Source organism: Triplophysa dalaica, chromosome 19 (assembly GCF_015846415.1).
Source record: "Triplophysa dalaica isolate WHDGS20190420 chromosome 19, ASM1584641v1, whole genome shotgun sequence".
Taxonomy (NCBI): domain Eukaryota; kingdom Metazoa; phylum Chordata; class Actinopteri; order Cypriniformes; family Nemacheilidae; genus Triplophysa; species Triplophysa dalaica.
This window is the reverse complement of record NC_079560.1, coordinates 4,164,711-4,178,822: the sequence shown is the minus strand read 5'-3', so window position 1 is coordinate 4,178,822 and position 14,112 is coordinate 4,164,711. Positions and strand designations below refer to the sequence as shown.

The 14,112-nt window shown below is 35.3% G+C and overlaps 2 protein-coding genes across 2 annotated transcripts in view; one reads left to right on the top strand and one right to left on the bottom strand.

Moving 5' to 3' along the window:
* Positions 1–174, top strand: part of rtknb (rhotekin b) — a 30,725-nt gene extending 30,551 nt beyond the window's left edge. Inside the window, exon 13 of the mRNA XM_056730772.1 lies at positions 12–174. Coding sequence (XP_056586750.1) covers positions 12–18 — 7 coding nt within the window. The 3' untranslated portion in view covers positions 19–174. The remainder of the gene's footprint in view (positions 1–11) is intronic.
* A 1,838-nt stretch (positions 175–2,012) lies between these two features.
* arid6 (AT-rich interaction domain 6) lies at positions 2,013–7,046 on the bottom strand. The gene is given in 7 exon segments (XM_056730770.1): positions 2,013–3,701; positions 3,703–3,810; positions 4,847–5,012; positions 5,180–5,277; positions 5,515–5,567; positions 5,648–5,798; positions 6,854–7,046. Coding segments are annotated over 6 exon segments (1,737 nt in total). The 5' UTR covers positions 5,790–5,798; positions 6,854–7,046; the 3' UTR covers positions 2,013–2,531.
* Positions 7,047–14,112: the final 7,066 nt, after the last annotated feature.

The window sequence follows — 14,112 nt, the reverse complement described above, 5'->3', positions numbered from 1 at the left end:
CTTTGTTTCAGTTACTAAGGATGCAACTGGAATATAAAACATAACCTGTTTGGTGCACAACCCTCAACAAAGAACAACTCAATACAGCACAGCGACGGATAAATGCCACATAAATGTTTGAAACCTTAGTCTGTCTCTTTTTCTTTTTAATAATAAAAAATGATTTATAGCCTACTCTGTATTCTATCATTTACACTAGAATGTCCCTTTATTGCATTAATTACATTTCATTTATTACATCAAATCTTTATCAAATATCCCTGACTAGTAAATGTCTAGTTACTTTTATCTTTTTGGCCTTGTAAATTGTTGCAAATTGTAACATTTAAACTGGCTAAAATCCTGCTTGACAAGAATTTGACAGTTTTTTTTCTAATATCTTTTGAATCACCCAAGAATATAATTGAAATTTTCATTTTTAAATAAAAGACACCTGAATACCACATAGTCTTAGTAGGGGTGGCCTAATGGTTAGAGAGTCGGACCCGTGACCAGAAGGTGGCCGGTCACCATACCTGACAAATAGGTCACTTTCCACTTTACCAAATGTACATTTGTAATTTATTTTTAGTTTTTATATAAAGCTGTCTTCCAAAATCTGTTTTTTTTCAAGGTCACTAATCGAAAAATGAATTTATGTGGTTGTATTTCTGTGCTTTCATTGACACACCCACTCAGGATAACACAGGATTTTATCAAACTTGTCAAGTTCTTACAGACTAAATGCACATTAACGCGAAAGGGATACAATACCAAAACAACGAAATTCTGAAATGAATAGTTATATTTGAACTTGTCTTGTCATTTAAATTGAGATATTCTGCTAATCTTATTTCAATATGCATATGAAAGCATTTTTTATGTGGGCAGATTTTTTTACCTTGAAATGAATTCAGGAATGTACTTTGTTCAAATTTTTAAGCATTACATAAATTATTTTGAATAATTTTGATAACCCTCTAGGATTTCCATGCAGAGGATTTTTTTTGTGCTGTTGTTTCACATGCTTATTTTTCAACTGGGTTTGAAGCTTCCAACAGTGTGTAATTTTATTTATTTATTTGGGTGTGTACTCGCAGTGTACATGGAAATACAGGAGTGGCTGCATGAATTCAATGCTGCAGATGGATGTTTTTGTATGGCTTTTTGCCATCTGTAAGAGGGATTTATGTGTCAACGTCAAGATATTCCCGAAAGTGTCTGTGTAACAAGTAAAACAACTTTTTTTGTGTGACATCCAACAGTTCCTTATAAAGCTAAGATCACATATTTCCAAGGTTTGATCTCTGTGATCTGCCTCAACTGTTTTAGATCTTAGAGTGATAGTTCACCCAAAAATAGAAATTCTGTTACCATTTACAAGCATGTAATTTTACACCTGCATGACTTTCTTGATAAAATACCTTCTTTCGTGTTCTGCAGAAGAAAGAAAGCGATACGATTGAATTGATGACAGAATTTTCATTTTTGCGCGAAATGTGTTTTTGGGTTCGTATCGATGAGGTCGATTGATCATCTCAGATTTATCACGTTCCATGTCTTCCATAAAAGTAAAACCCCAGTAGCGAGTTAGCATTTTAAGACATCAGGTTCCATTGCCCCAAAGGTTTTTCTGAAATAAGGTCTGTAGCTAACAAATCCTTTTCATGTTTTAATCTATGACATAAAACACATCAGTTATAACCCACTTGTGACTTTTTAGCCTACAAAAATACGTCATCTCTGAGCCAGTCTATTGGGAACCGTTCACAAATGTACGATTTACTTGAAAAGCAATACTGAAGCCCCACCCTAACCCCGCTCCAAACCAGAAGTCAAAATTAGCCACTTCAAGATGGTTTTATACAGTTGTTTGAATGCATTTTAGTCACAAATCTCTTTGTCCAATCAGGCTTCTCCTTCCTTATTTCCTTATGAGTGTCTGCAAAGGACACGAGGACAATATTATACTTCAGTTTTTGCAGTGAGATTGTGTTGAACGTTTTGTATTATATTGCACCATAGATCACATGTTATAGCTATATTCTTTATTAAAGCTTTTACAAATGTACAAAGTTTTTCCATAAAATGAGTGAAAATTATAAAAAAATATAAAAAGGCAACATGTGAGCTTTTACATTTTAGTTTTTTATAAAAACTTACAAAAAGGTTTTGTGCTATGCTGCCGATTCAGGCTTCTTCATACAGGTGTCTTGACAAAAAAATGGGCCTTCACGCAGTACACAGTTACCGGCTCACTTCTCACATCTATATGTTTTTTATATAAAATCACACAATGCAAATTATTTACAGTAAGTGGTGCAAAAATCTTTGCTGACTTGTCATGCTAACAGCATAATCATAATTAACAAAACGTTAAAAACCACCTGCGAATGCTAGATGACAGTTCTTTGATGCTACAGTTGCTCACACAGAAATATACGGGCGAAAGCTTTTCATTCCACATTTCTCAGTTCATCTTCACTCATATTTGTGTAATCCAACCAAACAGGCTGACGTGGCAAGATTAGGACGTTCAGAAACATACAGTTTTAAAATGTCGGCCCCCTTTCCAGTCTATAGGGAAAATTTGCAAGGAGAAGTTTCAGGTGGTCTGATGTAACCTGCATCAGAGATGGCGAGGAAGACCTTTCCTTTGGCACAATGGATGATATCGTCATCGTTTTGTCCGATTTTGGCGTCATGGTCAAAGAGAGCAGAGTGTTGTCAGCATATCTGGGCCTCATGTGATCTTGGTTTTTTGTCATAGATGCTGGTTTAGGGTGAGGTGGCGTTACGTCCCTATCAAAAGAGAACTTAACAGGGTTTTTGTTTTGAAAAGAACCGAAGATGCTCTGGGGCTTCTGTTCTTCTGTGCCGCCAAATGACTGGGGCTTCTTCACACCGCCGTCTTGCAGGCTTCGGTTTCTCAAAGGGTTTCTGAAGCTCAGATCTTCTGGCTCTTTACTCAGGGGGGAACTCTCGGATGAGTGGGACCTCACATGTAACTTGGGTACAGGCGGGGTGTCAGTTTTGGGTGGGTCTTGGGACAGAAGCTTGTGTCCAGATAAAGCTGGGCTGGAGAGCAGTCCTCTCCGGATTAATTCCTGAAAAAGCCTGAGAGGAATCTGGATCTCCATATTGCCATTTGAATCGAATGTTTGGTAATTATTTTGGATTAGATTAGATTCTTCTTTCTGCCAGTCGTCATGTTGATCTCGGTCGCGTTTCATCGTGAAGGCGTCGGGGTAGTTCATTCTCCTGTTGAACATATGAACCGATGGTGGGCTGGCTCTTCGTGGCACTGGATTGGCACCCGAGGAGGAGGTAAGATCGATGACATCAGATGACACCGGGCTGGGTCCCACTGGGGAAGTTTCCTCCGTGGTTTCGGCTTGATCTGCTCCTTCCTCCGTGTTCAATGCCCTTGGAGGGTAAAGCGGTGAGGCTTCATTGAGAAACTTGGGTTTTTTAGAAGCCGGTGGGCTGAAAGATGATTGAATGTCACCCCGTGTGTCTAGTGGGTTTTGTTTACAGCTCAGATTGAGAGGCTCCTCCCAGCCAGCTGATGACTTGTACTCTTTGGCCAGGTGACGTAGAAGGTCAAGCGACTGTTTGCAGCTCTGGACCTCTGGAGAGGATTCGGATAGATATGAAGCAGGGGTTCGGGTAGGATGATCTGGCGAGTTGAGGCTCAGATGGGGCTGTGTGGATTCATGGTGGGGTGAGGAAATTTGGTAGAGATGCGCCGCCTTGCGAGATGTACGGTGGGATGTTCAAAGGCAAGCCGAACATCTGTCTCTCATGCTCCACAAACATGCCTGGAGAGGGCTTGAGAGGACAGAAAAACGGCAAAAATTAGTTCATTATGCTAGGTACAGATAAGGTACACACTCTTAATATTTCCCGCCTTGTGACAAAATATTAATATATATATATATATATATATATATATATTATTCAGAATTTGCTATATTAAATATACTATTAATATTTAATATATAATGTCAATGTGTAAATATTCTTAATATATTAATAACCATTACAATTAGAATATGAATTTTTGACATAAAAATATATATTTAGTTTATTACATATATTTTAATTTATACATAATATGAAATATTAAATCTGCAATCCCTAACTTTCTTGTGAAAAATACTTTATGTAATTGTTTTTTATTTTTAACTATTTTTATGTTTTAATTCAGTGACGTTACATAAACAATCGTTATTCAAACTATCTCTCATCTCTCCGATTCACAACGACTACAATAACAATTTATTAACTGTCTGATATGATCTTATTGGAAAGATTTCTTTTTTTGGGGAATAGAATAGCAAAAGGATGGATTGTGGCTTTCAATACTGTATAATAAATAAGTATATTCTAGATACATTTATGATATTATGTATTATTGCAGAAATAAGCCCCGTATTTTAAGGATATCATCTTGTATAACACTGAAGGAGTTTAGTTTTATTTAAACATTATCCCGCTTATTACACGGCCGCTTGCCACATGAGAAAAACACTGGACATGTGATGTGAATTATAAATATTTGATTAGCTCATTTTGACCGAATGAAGACCTTCCACACGGAAAAGCTGTTTACATTCGGTTACGATGTCACGAACAGGCAATTTGGGGTAATCGTTTGTAAATATAACGTCACATATTTTAAAGATAAAGATATATTTTATTCAAAATAATTTCATCCAGGTTACAGTGTGTTATTAGTTTTGAGAGGCTGTTATCTGGGAATAACAAGTCTGCAAATGTTGCGACTGGCCAATCAGAATCAAGCATTCAAACAAGCCGTGTATTAAAAAATGATTAAATGTATTTGGTAAGACAATTTACACACCGGTGGAAATACTGGAATGTGTTGATAATCCACTCTTTTTCCACTCCTGTATTCATGCTCAAATTCACTGTAGCTGCTGGGGTGGAAGCGTTTTTGTGTCCGTGGGGTCCTGAACACAATGTTGTCCCCATATCCAGTTTGGTGACACTCATAAGGAAGGAGAAGCCTGATTGGACAAAGAGATTTGTGACTAAAATGCATTTGAACTATTCTATAATACTATCTTAAAGCTCATTCTAATGGGGTATTTTTCTTAGTGCACAGGTTTGTTATGATTGTCATGTATGATTGTTATGATTGTCATGTATGTTGTTAAGTAATGATTGGACTCACTTCTCATAGTGTCTGCGCGTGCATGTGGCTGCGCTTGTGCTGCGTGGATTTCCTCCGAGTATGTTGTAAACCTTCTTCCACAACTGCTGCGCAGTTACCTAGAAATCACAAAGAACACGGTTGTCTTTGACATAAAGTTACACTATAAAGTGTCAGTAGTGTGAGGTTAAGAGTATGTTAAATTGTTTTTAATGTCAATCAAAGGGTGCTGCCAGCTCTTGGAAACATAAACAACTGTTGACTAAGGAGTAAATGCCATCAATCATGAAATATGGAATGCTTTGATGTGTAAACTGTGGTGAAAATAAAAGAGAAAGGGAGTAGAATGATTTTACCTGCTGATAGCCTCCCAGCTCTTTGACCGTCTTGTACATCAAGTACAAATCAACTGAAACGGAAAAATAACATAGAGATGAATTCTTTAAAAGAAACTTTTCGGTTGTATATTTCTATGTTTTTTACACATACTCTGTTTGAAGCCCAGGTGAGGGACTCTCTCTATTGGATTGTCACTCTGTTTCATAAAGAAGTAAAGATCTTTTAGAAAGCTCTCCTCGGTCATCTCCCCGCCAGGGTCTGAGGTGCTCTCCTTCAATCGGCCCTGTTCCATCCCGCTAGCCTGAAAATATCAACATGTTCACGTTTTATCCAACACACATTTCTAAAAAGTGAAATATCCTGAGAAACTGTTACAAAGGGAAATGCAGGTAAACAAATTTGTTATTGTGATTGCTCGATTATAATTTATATGATTTATAATGTTTTATTTAAATCGGGGTTCGTCCTTTCTGATTTATACTTAAAATATTATACTTAATGTCAAGTCTGTCATATTTGCTGTTTCTTTTGTCAATTTTAATGTGTCTACTGTACAATTTGATCACATTCCTTGTAAATTTCTTAATTTTTCGATATCTATATAGATACATTTCTACGTGATTATATTATGAACTTCGTGCTTGCTATTGCTTTCTATTATTCATAATATTTGTGTTTTCTAGCATCTAAACATGCGTAAAACCCCTTCAATTCCTGAGAATTCCTTACTGGATGAAACCTTTTTGGTATGCATTTGTCCTGTCAATATTGGCCGGCTAAATGCATCATAGCTATTTTTGTTTTTGCAAAGGATCAATGATAGATCCCTTGTTCTCATCTTATCACATCAAACATTCCACCGGCAAAAGAATTTCATGCTCATCTCAACTTGACAGATTAATATCTAAATCATGATACATCAAGAACATACAAGAACACAAAACTCATGACGTACCATTCAAGAACTCAATATACCCTGACTGTAAATCATATAATTAAACTGTCGCAGGAAAGGTTTCTGAAAATAATTAATATGTTATTCTTTGCTGCCTTGTGACACCTGTTCTGACATTTTTGTTCTCTTCCCTTTGAATTTTCTGCATATTCAAAATGTTTGCAACAGTTTCAACTAACTGAAAACTTTGCAATGCTTTTGCTTTCTTTGCTTAATTGTTTTTTATTCTTTGTTTTTCTCAACTGAGAGCTCAATCCTAACCAATGAAACACTATTGTGTGTTGACTTCGCTTCATAACTTCGCTTACTATATACAACACATTTTAGCCCAAAACTGTTAAGAACCAAATCCATCTTGAAAAAGTTTTTGTTTGACCAATAATGAGCATCTCTTGTCTTACCTGTGTCTCTTGAGCTTTATTCCAGTGGAGGTCAACTAGACAGCTTCTAAATGCAGATGAAAGTTATCCAGAGAAACTTCGAGTAAATAATCAGCCTTGAGGGAAGTTTAACTCTTGCATTCAATCCTACACCGACAGAGCACCACTTATGTGATGTCTACACGCTAATTCTGCACACCTGAATGAATGAATGGAGTCTTAGTTCTGAAATGTCTATTCAACTGTCTTCCTGTTTGGAATTTGAAGTTGGACTGGTTCATCCTGTTCTCAAGTCAGACAACAAAAGCTTTTTGGTATAAATATCCTCGATAATTACTTAGTGATTTAATCATCGAGGATGGTACAGCAGATCTCAGGAACATTTATTCGCTTTTTTATTGACGCACACGTTTTATTGTTTTGAATTACATGAGATTAGCTCCCCACCCTGAAATTTTGCAGGTTCCATGCAAGCGCTGCATTCCACAGTAATGCGCTGTGATATATTTATAAAATGAAAAATCATCCTTATTCAGAGTCACTGTATGATTGTTTCATATGGATAAATATATTGTATGATTCGTGGTTTTCACATAAGCATGCAAATAGCCGGTATGAAACAATTCGTGAATATCTTTGATATTCCTGTTTAGAGACTTACCTTAAAAAAATATCATTGCTCAGAGGTTCCAATTTCATAGTTCTCAGTTATACATTTCATTGGATGAGAAAAATTAGGATCGTTTTTTGGACAGATTTTGTAGTTCACAATGGTTGCATTTTTAAATCTCTGACCCTTATGCTGGGCACAGGCTATGACGTTATATTGAGATCTTTTTCTGAGACTGGAAGACACATGAGATTTCTCATCAGGAAACAATTGAGAAAAAGATTAAATAAAGATTTTACCATTACATCTCAATTATTTTGGTTCAGTTATTCTTAATAAGAATAAATATCTTAAATTGTGTTTCCACAAGGTCACTGGTTAATGTAACTATAAAGCATAAGTTTGATGTATTAGTGTTGCTGAACAGTCCGGTTCTGTTCTGCAAACCTTATCAAACCACATATATAAATAACTTTTTCTTGGGCAAAGCTTTCATTCTCTGTTTGAAATTGGATTGTTTTACTCATTTGCAAAAAATGAGGAAAAAGAACTTCATTCGCACCTGTTCGCCCGTTCCCCTCCCTTAGAGAAATCAGAGCACAAAATATGTTATTACACAATAGAAACAGACAAGTCTTTGATTGAACGGCAGGATAGGCTGCTCGACACCATTTGACATCCACAGAACACATTGTTCCAATAATCATCAATCTGTCAGATTTATTTGATTTGCAGTCGCTGACAGACCGCTGAGACCCGAAGTGCGACAGTGTTGACACGTTTGACAATGTTTGCACATGTGTTGAAGAACCTATATTTTAGAATAAGTGTCTCTTTCCATCAGATTGTGTAAGTTCATTACAATAACAGAAACGTTTTCTGGTCTTGAAGAACCCGTTTTAGATCTAACTGAAACAGAAGGAATGTGGGATAAAAACTGAATTTGGATACGAAAGTCAATTAAAAGTATACAACGTATAAAAAGATTGAATCCACAACAAAACAGCAGAATCACATAACATAGTTACTTCAATTACAATATTTCATAAAGCAAAATAGTAGTCAAAAGTAAAAAATAGATATTGTACAATAATATGGCAGAGTTTCTAGATACTTCTCGTTGACAAGTGTGAGATTTGTTATTTCTGTTTAGGAAATAATTTGTCATGAAAGTTTGGCCTAAGTGTCCAAATACCTTTTTGGTTAAATAATCTTATGATAATATAGTTTTATGTAACATTTTAATTGTGATTTTTATATTAGTAAGTTGCACTATACATAAATTAGTCTTAAGATCGTAAAAAATAAAAGTAGAAATTCCTGTTTTGGCTTACAGGAAAGAGATGTCATCTCGTTAGCAGTAAAACTTTAGTATTTCCTTATAGATTCATTTCTCAAACACATTTGAAGCGGTTTCCACATTTTTGTTGTAGGTTCCTCAACTTCTCTTCACGTGTCAACGTATCTGATCCTTTACACTGTTTCAATAATACATACATATAGTGAAGTACACATTAAAAAAGTTCCAGGGATACATTAAAAACAACAGCAACAGATTTATATCCATATTTAGAATGGAATACTTTTTTTTGAGGGCGCACAGCACACATTTTTTGCTATTCTCAAATTATATATTTTGGAAATTCAAAAATTCATTATGATTTATATTTAACATTTTATTACTAATAACATACTTTTTTTAAACTTTAAAACATGTCAAAAATGTCACCACTGCTGTCAGATCTACATGATGCCTTGCGTCTAATGAACCATGGTTATCAGACTTAATGACTCACATGGTTCAGATCATTTGCACGTTGGCATTCTGATATTACGTCAATGCAATGGAATTCAAAACAGCCTCATGATAACCGTTTTCTGATCAACAGAATTGCAGCCATATCTTATGATATGTATTCTTTCCAGAGATAACATAACTGTCAACCTATCTTTTAACATCTGCAAGAACATTACAAAAATGTTGAATGTTTTCTTGAATTCAGTAATTCGCAGAAGGAAAACCTGATTAAGAGATTGGATAAGAAGTGAACCTGTTAAACTTTAGTTACCACATACAATAACATGACCTTTGAATCTTTTTTGTTTATTTTATAGGTTTATTTGAATAGAGAAAATACAATAAACATGATTCCAGTCAAAGACTAGACAAAATCGAATCAAAACATCAAATCTAACGCAAGTATATTATGGATTACCTCAGGGATCGGTTTTAGGACCCTTGCTATTCTCCATACACATGCTACCCATTGGCAACATTGTTAGAAAACATGGAATTATCTTCCACTGTTATGCAGATGATACTCAGCTATATATCTCATCAAGACTAGATGATTCTTTCCAGCTATCCAAATTGGCAGAGTGCATCGAAGATATAAAACATTGGATGACTAGTAATTTCCTTCTCTTAAATCTTAATAAAACAGAAATATTACTTATCGGACAAAAAACACGTAAACAGAATATTTTGGATTATAACCTGCAAATTGAAGGCTGCACTAGTACTCCAACAAATACAGGTAAGGCCTTATATTAGTCAGCAACCTGTCATATCGAAATCACATATCAAATGACACAAAAACAGCCTTCTTCCATCTTAGAAATGTTACCAAATTACAAAATAATCGATATGTTGCTGACGCAGAGAAGCTTTTTCATGCATTTGTGACCTCAAGACTTGACTGTAATGCTCTACTTAGTGGTTGTCCTGCGTCAGCAATAAACAACTACAGTTAGTTCAGAATGCAGCTGCCAGAGTTCTAACCAGGTCCCGAATATACGATCACATAACCATAATGTTATCATCCCTTCAGTGGCTAACCATTAAGTATTGTATTGACTTTAAAGTTCTTTTTATTACTTATAAAGCCCTAAGCGGTTTAGCCCCTACCTGCTTAACAAAGCTTCTATCATATTACAACCCATCACGCTCTCTAAGATTTCAAAACTCCGGACTTTTAAGACACCTAGAATAAATAAATCCTCCAAAGGGGGTAGAGCTTTATCATACATTTCACCTAAACTCTGGAACAGCCTTCCCGATACTATTCGAAGGTCGGACACACTCTCCAAATTTAAATCTAGATTAAAGATTAAATCTTTTCAGCCAAGCTTTCACTTAATGCATAATATGTTAAATAAACCACCGGGAGACTGCATTTATTAGATATTATTTACTAGATTGATCTTGTTCTATAAACACCATGCACTGTGCTGTGTTTGACCCTTTTTGTGTTTTTCAGATTTTCTCCTATATAGTGGCTTTGGAAAAATGCACATTGTGAAAAGCGTTATATAAATAAAATTGTATTGCAATGAAAATGCATTGCAAATATTACCTAAGGTCCGTGAACATCTTTGTTTGCACTGTTCGTACATTTTTTTAACATAAAAGACATGTTTTGTCTTTTATATTTTATTCTGTTTGTAGATCTACATAGGCTAGCCTACATGATGCTATGTTTATTAAAATAAGCTGAGTTAATCAAAACCTGTACTTTTCATTGCACATCACATTTAACCACATAGCAATAGAACTCCGCCCATAACACAATAGAAAATGCAATGCTTTCCATGTAAATACCATTATGAAACTTTGGGGTTTTATGCATTACAAGCATAACTAAATTACCATTATAAATAATAAATCCATGACATTTTCTATTGTGTTTTGGGTGGGGTAACTGTTATTTTTATTTTTAATAAAATGTGGTGAGTGGTGTGTAGTAATATGAGACATTTCATGTTGATCAAGCAGACTGTATATTATAAAGAATATTTCTTTACTACTTCTTCTTCTATCATGGGTCACTATGACCGGTTTACCTTTACATTCGCAGACCTGAATATGAATGAATGAGCAGCTTTCATTGACATTGCAAGCTAAGCAAACAACAAAATTCTTAGAGGACCTCCAACACAAAACACAAGACATAAATCATTATTTTTATTATAATATGACAAAAATGCCTTCTAGCTGCCGCTTCAGAGCACCAAAAACTAGGACTTCCAGGCACAAATGCATTTTCTTACCCCAGGCAATCTCTTTAGCCTCTCATATTTCTTCTGTCGTTAAAAACTCTTTTTTCCATCCGTCTTCGATCTTCTCTTACTCCAGCTGATGCTGAAATCTTAATTCATGCAATAATCACATCACGTCAGGATATTGCAATGCTTTATTTCTTAGTCTCCCCAAAAACTCATAGCAAGGTTACAGTATGTTCAAAACTCAGCAGCTAGAGTTCTCATCTACACCAGGCGTTCTGCTCACATTACTCCTCTACGGCATGATCTTCACTGGCTACCTGTGGCATCACCTTTTCACTTTAAGATACTACTTCTAACATTTAAGGCATTAAATGGTCTTGCGCCTCCATATCTGTCAGATCATCTGAACTTGGCATTTTGTCCACTCCTTGTTTTCGGCTGTCCACTGTCATTTACTGTTAATGCTCCTAAATTATGGAATGTGCTACCCTTTACACTTCGTAATATATCATCCTTGCCTACCTTCAAGACTCCTAGAAAGGCTTTTCTAACAAAAATACAAAGTAATTATAAGAAGATAGCAATCTTATTTGAAAAACTAAAGTATCAAATCATTCATACAAGTCCTTTATGCATTTCAAGCAGATACAGAGCAGACACATTTCCAAATATAATGGACACTTCAATTCCTAAATACTACGAACAACCAGTAGAATTTAATTCCATTTTGATCCTTATCATTATTATTATCATGTTCAGTTATTTTCTCATGTGGCAAGTAGCCGTGTACTAACCGAGATAATGTAAAAGTAGCCGACTGTTATCGCGAAATAAGCCCCTTCAGTGTGGTAGTCCTGATAGAGCTTATTTCTGCGATAACAACCGGCTCCCTGTATGTTATACCTTACTTATCATGTACGAGTACATAAGCTCAGCCTGTTAAGTAACTAAATTCTCCATCCTATCAGCGAGTCCTCAAACTCAAAGCCATTAAAAAATGATTCACAAATGTTTTATTTGTATTTCACATAAACAATAATAGAATGGGTTTGGAACAATGAGGGTAAGTAATGAAGTAAAATACAATGTGGTGCTGGGATTTTACTACAGTTAAGTGGTTCCGGTCTGCCACATTAATATATTAATGTTCGAAAAAACATTTTAACAACGACATGACAGAAACAAACGCTTTCAGACTCTCCTGCGTGCCATAAGGGAGATAGACGGATAGTCCCACCCTATAATTTTCCTTGTATTCCAAGTGACTTTTAAAACCTGATCTGTCTGTTTTATAAATAGCATGCCATTGAGTAAAGGGAGAGAATCTTGACATGCTTTCTTACAATTTCCCCTTTAGGATATTTCTGCGTTTTTAGAATTTAAGTTCTCTGAATTGTTTCAAAGATGTGAATGATGAACACCATTCTGTGTATTTGAAAATGAGCGCTGTCACTGATCAAATTTTAAGAATGTGGCATTACAAGTTCAGATGTGTGAAGCTACAGCCATACAGTCTATAAGTTATCTTTAAACATTTAATTTATGATAGAAACTGGGTTTCTTGACAAGACAAACTTTTGAACAGGACTGTGATATATCTCTTTGATATGTCAGTGATCAATATTGACTTTAGTGAAATGAAAACCGGTATTAAGTCACTAAATCTAGTGCTCTTGGTTTTGCTTCAGAAACCTGATTTCGGTGACAGGAATTGTGTTTAATTTTGTGCATAAACAACAGCAGACATGTGATTTTAATTTTATCTGAATCTTTTACACATGGTATAGTTGTGGTTTCAATTTCGGAAATGGAGAATGTTATGCAACCTGTTTGTGTGTTGGTATCCACCTAATTCTGCACCGCAAAATCACCAGTGTGAAACTAAATAAAGTGTATCTAAAATAATAACACAACATGTTTTTGATCTTCCATGTCTTTATTGAGAAGAACCAAAAAAAACTCATAGTGCTTGTGGACAAAGTGTGTGAACCCTTGAGTTAATGACCTGGAAAAAGCTAATTGGAGTCAGGTCAACCAGTTATTAATTCTATGGGTTCACTTACTTTTTCACTGCCATTTTGAATGTTGAATGAGTGTGTTCAATAAAGTTTTTGTGTTATTATTTGTAGACCCTTTATGTTTGTCAATACCCTTGACTGTTTATGACAAATTTATTCAGAAAACAATAAAATCCAAAAGCTTCACATACTTTCTCTTGCCACTGTATGTAATCCACAAATTGTCATGTGAGGAAATCAAAATCCTTTTCCAGGAAGCTTTTGTTTAGAGTATGGGAAAGTTTTTAGGTTCATATTAATTTCAAAAGCAGCAATTATCTGAATGCTAGCCATATCATACCACATTGATGGCAATGTTTGCACATATCTGAGGTCTGAGGTGTGTCCCCAGCGCATGTCAGATCATGACATCTGTCTTTATTTGAAGCATACCGACATGCTTGAGCTTATTTATGAAAATGCAATATACAAGCAGATCTATGGTATGCATATTCTGTATAAAGCTTCTCTCATACTTAATACTTCCTATACATCCTAGAAATCCTAACTTTTTACCTCTCCAGACATTAAACCTCCTTGGACCTTCTCTCTCTGGACTCGCAACGGGTTTCTCATATCACAATACTGTATTATCGAAGCATTTATTG